Genomic DNA, 13226 nt, shown 5'->3' with positions numbered 1-13226 from the left:
GCGTTTCTGTAGAAAGCCTCCACTCCAGCAAAGCGTATTAGGGAGGTCATGTTTTAATCGCCTGCTTTCTGATTGATGCGACTTTTACTGAATTCTGTGTTCAACCACTTCTTCATTAACTAAACTGCACTGATAGAATATTTTATTAAAGGGGCCCAACTCTTTGAGAAACTCTTCAGCAAATCTTCTCAATTGTTTGCTACCAGACAATAGGATGATATAACTTGCATCACTTTTGCAAGGCTTTGTTATGATAAGAGTGATATCTGTCTCTTGCTCTGTAGGCCAATAAGGTTTGGTAAACATTTTTCATGTAGATAATGCTCCTTTGGGCACAGAATTGGATGAGAATACAAGGGGGTGGAAATTATGCTGTCGTTGTATAAAGCTTAGAATGCATCTGGAGTACTGTGTTCAGTTCTGGGCATTGAAGGGAATAGAATAAAGAACAGTACAGCACAGGAACAGGCCATTCGGCCCTCCAAGCCTGCGCCGGTTTGCCAGAATGATCCCAGGGCTGAAAGGATTAAATTATGAACACCAGTGGCGTAAAGGTGGCTTGTTTCCCTTCTGTATGGAAGGTAAAAGAGTGGTCTACTCAAGCTGTTTGAAATTGTAAAAGGATTTAATTGGGGAAATAGCGAGAAACTATTTTCTGTGATAGGGCGAGTCCAGAATAGGGCATAACCTTAAAATTGGAACTAGGCTGTCCTTGGGCGAGATTGGGAAGCACTTCTACGCGCAAAGGGGGTGAACATCTGGAACTCTGTCCCCCGAAACGCTGTTGAGGCTGTGTGTCAGTTGAAAATCTCAAAACTGAGGTTGATAGATTTTTGTTAGGTAAAGGTAATAAGGGATATGGAACCAAGACGGGCAGATGAAGTTTTTAAGATCGGGCATTGATCTAATTGAATGGTAGAACAGGCTGGAGGAGATGAATGAGGAGATGAACGACCTTCTCCTGTTCCTATGTTGCTAAGAAAGGACAGCAGTTTCGGGGTAACGTGCTTACTGACTTGTCCCAGTGGAAGCAGTCTCCCTTTTAAGTCAGAAAGTTAGTTTAAGGCTCACTCCATGTCTGGAGCACATAATCTAGATGGACAGTTCCATGCAGTACTGAGGGAATGCTGGAATGTCGGGGAGTTCTTCCGGCTGTGTCTGAAGCCCCATCTGTCTGTTCAGGTGGCCGTGAAAGATCCAACAGCAATATTCAAAGAAGAGTAGGGAATTCTCCTAGTGTTCTGGCCACATTCCTCCGTCAATCAACACTACCAGATTACAAATTAACCAGTCAGTTATCTAATCTGCTGTTTTGTGGGATCGTGCATTGTGCAAATTGCCTGCTACCTTTGACTAAAAAACAACAGTGATTGCATTCCTGTTTTAATTCATCAGCTGTGGAGCATCCGGAAAGACACTTTTTTTTTCAAGTTTTAATCCGTTTGAGGAGCACATGAGCTTAAACTTCAGTCACAATTAACATTGCGAGCTTGGTCTTTGGTTCGAATTTTTCCAGCTTTTGACTGGGTACGCTGGACGCAAGGCAGTGGAATCCTGGACCTGCTGTGAAAACAGCTCCAGCTAAGAACTTGATTACAAAAGTGAGCCAACACTGATGTCTGAACCATGGGGTGTGATGACTGGAGACAGCAGCAGGAGTGTTAAAGGGGGAAGAACAGCCCCATAAACATGAACCAGCCTCCCTTTTCTTTGAGAAGCGGGAGCCATTTATTTTTCCTTCTAAATAATATCAGAGTGGACCAGTGAGATTTATCTCCAGTCTCACTGTCATGAAAAACATCCTGCTGTGTGGTCTTCCAGATGTGTTGACAAGAAACTGTCCTGTTTATTTTCTCAGAGTAACATCTGTCTTGAGCACTCAGAATATGCAATGTGCCCATTAACAAAATAGAAAATCATACATGCGCTAGATAACCCCAATTCAAATATTAATCTAAAAGACTTGCATACTGGCTGCGGGACATCCCAGTTAGATCTACAGTCAGTGAAGTACCCACTGTTGTAATGTAGAAAATTCTATGTATTTAGAGATTTCCCAAACACTGTAAACAGTGAAAAATGCGTATGGTCTGTTTAAGATAGGGGTTCTCCCCTCCTCCCTCCCTCCGTCCCTCACAGAGTGCTCGGAACCAGTTGTGGCATAGTTTTTGAATTACCTCCGTGCTGTTCATTCACAGGCTCTGCAGTGTATTCTATCTGCACAGGCTCAGACCAAGCTTTTTTTTTTGTCTCTTTCAGCTCTGCTTATACGTCTGAAGCCACAGATTATGACATCAGGGTTCTGCTGCGGTTTCCCCAGAGAGTAAAGAACCAGGGGGTCGCTGACTTCCTCCCGAACAGACCTCGACACTCTTGGGAGTGGCACAGCTGTCACCAGTAAGTCTGCCGGAATGACATTGTGTGTGGGTGTTGGGAGTTGAACAACCCTTTGGAAAAGGGGCAAATTAGAATTTTCATTTGCACAAAACCTATGCAAGCACTATTGGCCCAGGGATTCAATTAAGATAAAATTACGCCTACACGATAGTAATTATTTCTGTATAATGAAAATGACTTGAGAACTTTGTTGGAAAGATTACAGCTCATTTAAAATGTCAAGCGAAAAGGTTAAGATAGTGACTGTAAAATTGAATAAATAATGGCAATTGATGTGTCTTTTATAGTTAAATAGCAGTCATTAATATCGAGGATCTTTTTTGTCATCGACTTTGTTTCAGATGCATCATCTATTGGTTTCCATTTCAGATTCCATTTACATGGTGGTTACATTTGCACCCTAGCTGTGCTTGAAATTGCATCTAGTGGATTGGTGTCAAGTAATGAATCTATGTCTTTCTTTCAAAGCACTCACATTTTGGGTTAGAGCTTGACTTTGAGTGATAGTATAAAATGGGTGACAGGTAATCAGCTGACCATTTTATTATTACAATTGAAGTCAATGGCTAGTCAGTATTAAGATCTACATTTCTCTGCTTGGTATCAACACTATTTCCTTTTCTCTTGATCTATGTGCAGACAGTGTAGCTTCTTAAATAATTATAGAAGGAGCAGAGAAACTGTCAGTAAGAGACGACTTGGCATGAGAGGCAGATTGAGCAGAACCGTCTAAATCTCAATGTTAATAAAATGAATTAAACCTTTACTATGCTACTTCATAAACTTTTTATTAAGAAAGAGGAGTCAAATTTGGGGCCAGTTCTACTGAATTAGTGGTGGTTGCAAATATTTTATTGTATTTATATAATTTATATTCATTGTGCTTTGAGCCTCGAGTTGTGTGTGCCAAAAGAAAGAAGTGTGGCCAATCATCAGCTTTGTCCTATGGAAATATCATCTTTTATACAAATTTATTAATTTTCAAATGCTACATATTTTTAAGAAGAAACTAATATAAAATGGCCTACAGTAGATTCTACAGCATCCTATACAGTCTAGATATGGACTTGCATCTTTATATTATCATCTGATAATTGGATAAAACATCAAATCTTGGTTTTCCTTTTGTAAATATTTGAATAGCACAGTACCCTACTGTCCAACAAGCATACTACTAAAACCAGGTTATAAGATTGACTGTAATGCGTATTAGATGACATTAATTCTTTAACTTTTGATTTAGTGTTGGTTATTTAAACATTTACTAAACAAAATCATCCAGTGAAAACACTCAGTTTGCTAAAATATTCTGCTATCTAGCACTAATTGGCATTTACACTGTGTAGGATTCTGTACCTCCTACTGTACAATCTTGGCTGTACCAAAGAGACTGTTAAATCTTTCTTCCTTTTCACTTTCTAGGAATTGAGGTGTTGATTGAGCCACTATTAGATCTACAACGTGGTGGCGGTAGAAATTTGTCTTGGGTGAAAGCACAAAACAAGTGGTGTTTGCTCGACCACCTATTATACAGCCGACTTGGTGCTCTATTCTGTTGAAGTTTCTGTAACTAAGTATGGAGCGGGGGTTATAACAAGCGATTAATGCAGTACTGCCCGCTTAGTGCTCCTGTCCAAGATGCATTGCTACCCCATGACCTCTTTGTAAATCTCGTTAAGATGCTCCATGAATTAACTGCTTTTGGTAGTTGAATGTGGGAATGTTAAGTGAGTGCACACGTGCGTTTGCGTGCGCTATTGGGCAGATCTGTGACAGGAAGCCAACACCACGGGCAGTCTTTTCAGCTGAGGTCTGACTGGTGATTTATTCCTTTTTTTAAACCTAAACATTTTATGTAAATGTCCCCTCTGCCTCTTGAATCGCATTAGCAATCATGGAAGTAAGGCCCATATGGAAACTTGGCCTTTGCCTGCCCTCCTAAGACCAATTTTTCAACCAACTGAGTGCCAGAATACTAAAGTTTGATATGATTACATCATAGGCACACCCAGGCCAACCTTGGATATGCCTATAAATTGTCAAAGCTGGATAGGCCAGCTAGTTCATTATGCCAGCAGCTCAATTGCATCCAGATGCAGTAAGTGATCTGTGATACTGTGAACATTAAGTGGGATTTGATCCAACCTGTTTTATCTTGATCTTGCTATGCTAACCTCTATGTTGAAAGATCTTGTGGCTTATAGAGTGGGTGAAACCTGTAAAAAGTTCCCCGCCTCGCCCTTTCCCTTAAGTCATTGGAAATAATTGGGTTTGAACAATATCCTATCACTTGTGGGCTTAGGATTCTAATGAAGTCCAGATGAGTAAACCTCCTTTCTCGCGGGAGATTGATGGGAGATTTAATTGAGGTGTATAAAATTTTGAGGGGCCGAGATAGACTGGATAGGAAGGACTTATTTCCCTAAGCAGAGAGGTGGATTTAAAGTAATTGGGAGAAGGATTGGAAGGGAGTTGAAGAGTAATTCTTTCACCGAGGGTGAGGGGGTCTGGAACTCGCTGCCCATAAGGGTGGTAGAGGCAGAAACCCCGACTTCATTTAAAAAATACTTTGATGTGCACTTGCAGTGCCGTAACCTATGGACAATGTTCCCTCTAAGCTGAGCAGCAGTCCAGAACACCGTGCAGGAGTCAAACAGGATGTGCGCAAGAAGCAGTCCCTTTCAAGATCGACGTGCAAGCTGCTTCGCAGCAATCTTAAAGGCACCATGCATGACAATAAACAGGCTGCACAGAGCACAAGGAAATTAGAGGGAACATTGGCTATGGACCAAGAGCTGCAAGATGGGATTATGCTGGATAGCTCTTCTTTCGGTACGAGCATGCTGGGCTGAATGGCCTCCCTCTGCGCTGTAAATGTTTCTATGTTACACCCTGTTTCTTTTCAGTTTTCTAAGCAATATTGTCCATCAAGCCCTTAATCATGTTAATGAGCTTTTTCCTCTTGGCTGGAGATTTGCCGGCCGACCATAATTGCACAACAGCAAGCTTTGCAAACTATGTGAAATATTCCTAACAAACAAGTCCGAAGTTCGTGACTACAAAGGCCCGACTGTACCAATGTGGATAAATGATCTTCAAGTTTGTGCAAGTCCGCCGTAATGCTTTGCCCTTTTGCTGAAATGTCATGACAGCAAAAAGGCAATAGAAGTTCCAGTAATTGAATTGTTAGCCGTTGAAATGGAGAGAGTGAAGTAGGAACAGCAAACATAATTAATCAAACGTCAAAATGGGAAAACAGAGCGCTTTTTTTTTTGCCAATGTATCTAATGCCAGAAATTGTGAACGTTTTTGTATTTTCGCTGTATGTTGGTCCCTGTAGGCTATTATTTTAACTAACCATCGCATTTTCACTGAAGTAATATTGGGCAGGATGCAAGACCCGATCCCATGGGGCTTACAACTGGTCAATTCCGTTAAAATAACCCTCATTGTTAAGTTTGAATAAGTGTGGTTTCAGAACATGCATATATCCCCTGCGGCAATTTTAAATCCTTCGGTAGTTGCCTGTATATTTTGAGATTGGTTGTTGCAGGAAGAAAAAAAGATATAACTGTTTATATAAAGGATTTCACTGAGCTTACCTTGACTGACACCCATGTAACTCTTGAATCTCTTGAAAGGATTACCTGAGCTATTGAACTGTACAGAGCTGGCTCACGTGACTATCATTTGGGACTGAGTGGTGAAGTCTCCAGAGACCTCAATACAAATGCTATGGACTTCCAATTTAAGACTGAATTTATTCAACTCTCTCTCTAGAGAGCTGCAGGTCACGTAAATTTGTCTTGTACACTGTCAGCCTCAGAGACGGGCCTAAGCGGCTCCTGGACTTTGCATTGTTGGCGTGAGGCAAGAAATCGTTTAGAAGGCATCAGGAAATAACTGCAAGCAAGGGGGGAGAAATTCTCGGCAGCAATAACAAAAGAGCCACTGAAGAGAAGACGGACAGAATTGTGTATAGTTGAAAATGTTGAATTTTTGGGAACTGGATTATACATTGTATTAGCTGAATAGAGACAAATGCTTCTGGCCTTGTAAGAGGGTGGTGCAATATGTTATATTATCACTGGAATCTGTGGTTGACTTTAGCAGGGAGGTCTTGAAGCCAAGCATTCTTGTTACTATTCTTCACTTGGGTGTGTACTTTTCCAATTGAAAGTAGTCCCTTCAAGTAATATTTCCCATTCATACGTAAGCTTCCATTTAAGATGCAGAGCAAATCTTCAGGCCCTGAAACTAGGACTTTGTGATTTTTATAAATTAAATGTTATCAGACACAAATGATAAATTAAGGATTTCCACTTAAAATCCACACATTTGAATGCATCGCCAGGAACCAGATTGGATGTACGACCATCTCGCTAAGCTCCTTAAGTGGGTTTATTGGAACAGAACCTTCTATAAATCCACACAAGCAGTCACGCCAGCCTGTGACTTGCTTTCTTACCCTGCTCACCTTCCAATAGATGGTGGATAGGCATTTAAATTCCGAGCAATCCATTGCTTGTTTTGTAAGTTAACCAGGGTGAGCTTCCACGCGCTCCGAATTGAGCTAAAACCTGCTTAATCCTTGATTAGAGACTCCGACCAGTGTGTTATCTTGAAGAGAAAATGGATGGAGGATCAAGATTTAAGATTTTAAAATTTCTAAAACCTAAATTTAGAATTTCAAAAGAAATTCATGACTCGCTCAACCATCTTTGCTTCCCAGTGCAGTATTTCCCCTCACTTAAACTAGCTACTGTGGGAGGACCAGCAGCAGAGAGGGTGGCTGAAAATAAATGGTGATTTAAGAAAAGTGGAAACTGTTCACAAACATCCACAATGGGACAGAAATTCACTTTGCACTGCAGCATGAAACAGGTAGTATTGAAGAAGATAAAAATGGAGCTGAACATTGGTGGGAGGGGGGGCTTATAATGGCCAATTTCCTATTTTTCTACCCCATTGTGTGCACATGAGGTGACATGGGGTCAACGGAGGACTTTTCTGCAACTCCTTATTCCTGAATTTGAGTTACTCTGCTTTTTTTTATATAATTGTTGATGGAACTGTATGCATTAAAGCAGAATCTAGACAAAACAGGCAGAGCAGATCCCTTCGAGGGCTGAAAAATGCTGTTAACCTGCCAATTCTCAGTTGAATCGGTCAAGTGAGTATCTCTTCGTGAAGCTGAGCTGGTCTTGAGAATTTAAAAATGAGTTCATATCAGTTTTATATCAAATATAATGGTCATTTTGGTATAAAGTTTACTTAGGTGTTTTGTTTTAATGTTTCTGTTCAATCTTTAGGCAACAGTAATACATTGCTCCCTTTCCTGGCCTCCTGAGATAGAGTGAATTCTGGCTGACTGACAAGCAAATGGCCTTCCCAGATGTCACCTGTTGTGATCTCATGGCAGCCACTGGGGTGTCCTGAAATGCTATGGAAGTTGTAGCCTCTTTCGGTATTTCCTCTCTCCCAAAGACTACATAGTCATTCCTATGTCAAGAAAATCTTCTGTAGCACCTTACAGGTTCTCAGGAGAACCTAAAGTACATTACAGCCAATGGCGCACTTTTGAAGTGTCGTCACCAAGCATTCATTCATCCAGCCAAACCTGGCGGAAGGGCTCTGGATTCGATCCAAGTGCTGGCTGGCAGAAGCTGGGATTCAAAGCTGGTGTGTGAGGCATTACCCCACCTGAACTATCTTTTATGAGAGATTTTAAAAGGACTCTGTTAAAGTAGTTCCAACTCAAAACCGGATGGAGTGCATGCATTCCACTTAGTTTTAGTGCTAAAAAGCCAATTTCTATTCTCTGGAACAAACAGTGGGGAAAATATTTTTTAAAATGTACTTTCAAAGTACTGAAGCACAGGAATTACCTCTAGCATAGTAGCAAATATTCTGAGCTGAGTTTATTATATGTTTGCTCAGTTTCTCATTTTTACCAGATGTAAAATCTTCTCCAGTCTCTAGTCCCTCACTGAAAGCTGTTTCTCTCTCTCTCTCAACAGCCTTGGTTTTGCAGTCAGTGGTGAAGAAATAATGCTTGCTGTTCATTATGCTTACAGCTGTCCACATGCTTTTTATGGGCTTTTGAGTGGCAACTTACAGCTCCTACAGATCCTTTTCGCCGCGGCACCTTCCACAGAGGATCTGTGCCATTTTGTGAGCAGGGCAAGCTTATTGAAGAATGCTCATCCAGGCACGCACAGTCTAATCCAGGAAAAATAAAAGAATATTTGCATTTATATAGCATCTTTCATGACCATTGGACATCTCAAAGTGCTTTACAGCCAAAGAGTTTTGAAGTGGAGTCACTGTTGTAATGTAGGAACGGCAGACAATTTGTGCAGAGCAACCTCCCACGTACAGCAATGTGATAATGATCAATCTGTTTTTGTATGTTGATTGAGGGATAAATATTGACCAGAGCACTGGGGTAACTCCCTTGCTGTTCTTTACAACAGCACTATGGGATCTTTTACATTCATCTGAGAGGGCAGACTGGGTCTCAATTTAATGTCTCATCTGAAAGATGGCACCTCCCGCAGTATTACACTGGGAACATCAGCCTTGATTTTTGTGCTCAAGCCTCTGGAGTGGGACTTGAACCCAGAACTTTTGATTCAAAGGCGAGAGTGCTACCAACTGAACCACGGCTGACATACAGCTATAAAGCATGAAGGTATAAATTAGAATATTTGATTCAATGTAAAATCATGTAGAGAAAGCAGAATAAAGAAGGATGGGATTAAGAGAGCAGGATAAATAAGACAGAAAGAAAAAGTAAAACAAGTTACATTTTTAAAAATCTCTAACAATAATTAAATTCTGAAGGAATGAGACTCTACATTTGTAAAAGTAAATTTCCTGGGCCACAGTAATTCAGACTTATCATGCCACTAAAATGCACTTACACCTGAATGCAACAGCCCTAACTTTTCTGGTGCGTTTAGTGGGTAACTAGTGGGGGAGTACCGCAACTTCTCGGCCTGCTTGTATTTTAATGCCAAGTCCGTCAATGAGATGCAGAGCGAAGCTTATGAAGGAACAACACAACTCTGATGACCACTTCCTCATTTCCGTGTTTCACTGCATATAGGCAGACTCCAGAAGTGGCTGCCTGATTTATTCCATAATGATGGGGGGCACCAATAGCTTTACCATTATTCCTATCATAAAATCCAGACCAATATTTTTTTTTTGCTGCCTAGGGTTCAAGTGGAGGACATTGTGATTAGCATAGTGGACATGGTGGTCTGATTTTGAAACAGAAGATCAAAGGTTGTTTATTAAAAGGATCTCATCAGCCCTATAGGGAATTTTCAAGCAGGTTCTGGACCTGGAACAATCAGTACATTTCAGCATATTGGGCAGTGAGAACAATATGAGGTGCAGTATGAGTTATTATAATAATTCAACTTTAATTCATATTTTTGGCTAAGGGACAATCACTAATGCATTGATGGCAATCACATCAGGACACATTTTGTTTACTAGAGACTAGAGAAGATTTTACATCTGGTAAAATGAGAAACTGAGCTAACATAATAGGTGGTAAAATGGTATTTTAATAGCTCTACGAAGATGTAAGATCTACTTTTTGATGCTTTGTGGTGGGCACTATTCCTTGTTGTTTCAGAGACTGTTTACCAGCAAAACTTTCGCCCTGTTTGGTTATCAAGCAGCAGGGAAGCTTACATGTGAATAAAAGGAAGAAAGAATTGTCATTTATACAGCAATGACTTGCTTTCTTTTGAAGTGTAGTCACTGTTGTTTATCAAATGTCAGCTAATTTGCATATAGTAAGGTCCCACAAACAACACTAAGATAAATGATCAGTTAATCAATTTTTGATGGTATACTTTTATTTTATTCGTTCATGTTTTGTGGGTGTTGTTGCTCTGCCAACATTTATTTCCCATTCCTAATTGCCTTTGGGAAGGTGATGGTGAGCCACCTTCTTGAACCGCTGCAGTCCATGAGGTATACGTACACCCACAGTGCTGTTAGGAAGGGAGTTACAGGATTTTGACCCAGCGACAGTGAAGGAACGACGATATTGTTCCAAGTCAGGATGGTGTGTGGCTTGGAGGGGAATTTGCAGGTGGTGGTGTTCCCGTGCGTTTATTGCTCTTGTCCTTCTGGGTGTAGCAGGTTTAGAAGGTGCTGTCTAAGGAGCCTTGGTGAGTTGCTTGGTATCTTGTCGATGGTACACATTGCTACCACTCTGTCAGTGGCGAAGGGAGTGAATGTTGAAGGTGGTAGATGGGGTGCCAATCCAGCGGACTGCTTTGTCCTGGATGGTGTTGAGCTTCTTGAATGTTGTTGGAGCTGCACCCATCCAGCAATTGGAGAGTATTCCATCACACTCCTGACTTACCCCTTGTAGATGGAGGAAGGGCATTGGGGAGACAGGAGGTGAGTTACTTGACACAGAATTCCTAGCCTCTGACTTGATCTTGCAGCCACAGTGTTTATATGGCTGATCCAGTTAAGTTTCTGGTCAGTGGCAACTCCCAGGATGTTGATGGTGTGGGATTCAGTGATGGTAATGCTGTTGAACATCAAGGGTAAATGGATAGATTCTTTCTTGTTGGAGATGGTCATTGCCTGGCACTTGTGTAGCACAAATGTCTTAACCCAAGCCTGAATATTGTCCAGATCTTGCTGCATGCAGGCACGGACTGCTTCAGTATCAGCAGAGTTGTGAATGGTCCTTAACATTGTGCAATCATCAGTGAACATCCCACTTCTGACCTTAAGGGAAAAATGTTGGGTAGGACTCGGAGGGATAGAAATTTGTCTTGGGCGGTGGCGCAAAATGTATGGTATCAGATCAGCCGCCTGTTATACACAGCATCCAATATTCAGTTTTGTTGACTGCTGGAGGGTGGTAAGCTGGGGATTGTGCTCTTGATTTACCATTGGAAATGCTTGGGTTCGAATTTCACGGGAGAATTGGGCTCAGATCGTTTTCTCCCTGTAGCTGAATAATCTGTTGAAAATCACCTGATAAGGCTTGAACTTTGAACAAGATACAAAATGATCAGCAGGACTCTTGGAACTACACCCCAGCAAGGGGTTGACAACTTCCAGAGAGGAGGCAAGTGGAGGGGAAAATTACTGAGTGGGGAAAATGGAAACGAACCTACTTTAACTGCTCTGGAAGTCCGTTCAAAACAGTAGCAAATAGCAGCAAGAAATCTACAGTAGAGAACAATGATGACAGACACAAAATGCAATCAAGAGTTGACGAAGTAAATCATCTTTTAGAAGCTGTTTTTGATTGTACTTTTAATCTTTAAAAATGGACTTGTATTTACAAAGTTTGACTGGATACTTAGGACCCTTGATGGTGGAAAGAGCTTTTGACACCTTCATAACTCAGAATCAAACAGCACAGAAGGAAGCCATTTGACCCACTGTACCTGTGTCGACTCTGAAAGAATTAGTCCCACTCCCCAGAGTACAGCACGTACGATGCAAGGAGCAATGGTCACATGATGTGCAGTCTCTGGGCAATGTGTGGCTGTGTTACCTGAAAAATGTTCTTTTTTTGAATGGCACTCAGAAATGCTCTCCTCAGAACCATGTAGCTTGCTAACTTCCTTCGGCAGATCATTATGAGATCATTAGGAGGTGGAGTATGTTGGCAGGAAGACTTTACTTCTCTTTCCAACTTCATATGGAACTGGTGCTGTATCAGCCTCGTTGAGGAAAACATCTTGTGCATGATCAACTCTGTCATGAGTCATAATGTTACTGAAGTGGAAGAAAAGTTCCTCTCAGGCTTTCAACATGTGTGCCAAGTGATACTGTTTTCCAAACTAAACATTTCTATCCGCATCCTCCATGTGTTTGTTATAATCCAGTGCCCAAGTGGGCTAGATATAGCAGCTGCAGTCTTTTGATCAAACTCAACGACATCACCTGCTAGGATGCATTATCTAGCTTGCTCTGGCATGCGACACACAAACAGAGCGCTTTTTGCCACAGTCTATGCTGCCAGCCATCTTTGAATCTGCCAGTGTATGAAACATGGTTTCCTTTCATTGGCATTCGCTATTACTTTCCATCTTCAAAGAACTTAAGGAAACATTAAAAAAAAAAGGATCAGTATTCACTGAGTATTCTCTTGTTGGAATTTTTTTCCATTGTATTGAGGACCAGATCATGCACTACTTTGTGCTCGCCTAAGTCATTGCTCTCATCTCTACTTACCGCTCACATTAGTAACCACTTTGAGCTTCATGCAATGAGACATCTCTTTGATTCCCCAACTTTTATCAAGGTGTTATTGACACCACCACGTCAACCAATGAGTTGGAGGTGAGGTCAACCCACAACAGGATGTTGATTCTTTCATGGGATGTGGGCGTCACTAGCAGGCCAGCATTTGTTGCCCATCCCTAACTGCCCTTGACAACCGAGTTGCTTGCTAAGCCATTTTAGAGGGCAGTTAAGAGTCAGCCACATTGCTGTGGGTCTGGAGTTACATGTAGGCCACACCAGATAAGGACAGCAGATTCCTTCCCTAAAGGACATCAGTGAACCAGATGATTTTTTAAATTCTTTCATGGGATATGGGCGTCGCTGGCTAGGCCAACCTTTATTGCCCATCCCTAATTGCTCTTGAGAAGGTGGTGGTGAACTGCCGCAGTACCTCTGGTGTAGGTACACGCATAGTGCTGTTAGGAAGGTAGTGCCAGGATTTTGACCCAGCGACAGTGAAGGATATAGTTCCACGTCAGAATAGTGTGCGGCTTGGAAGGGAACTAGCAGGTGGTGGTGTTCCCATGCATCCTGCTGCCCTTGTC

At 41.6% G+C, this 13226-nt stretch overlaps 1 protein-coding gene across 1 annotated transcript in view; it reads left to right on the top strand.

Annotated features, from left to right (window-relative positions):
* The window catches only part of loxl1 (lysyl oxidase-like 1), a 71522-nt gene that overhangs the window by 32730 nt on the left and 25566 nt on the right, over positions 1 to 13226 (top strand). The window contains exon 3 of the mRNA XM_068015433.1: positions 2260 to 2397. Coding sequence (XP_067871534.1) covers positions 2260 to 2397 — 138 coding nt within the window. The remainder of the gene's footprint in view (positions 1 to 2259; positions 2398 to 13226) is intronic.

This window comes from Heterodontus francisci, chromosome 35, assembly GCF_036365525.1.
Source record: "Heterodontus francisci isolate sHetFra1 chromosome 35, sHetFra1.hap1, whole genome shotgun sequence".
Lineage (NCBI taxonomy): Eukaryota > Metazoa > Chordata > Chondrichthyes > Heterodontiformes > Heterodontidae > Heterodontus > Heterodontus francisci.
This window is presented reverse-complemented; position numbering and strand designations above follow the sequence as displayed.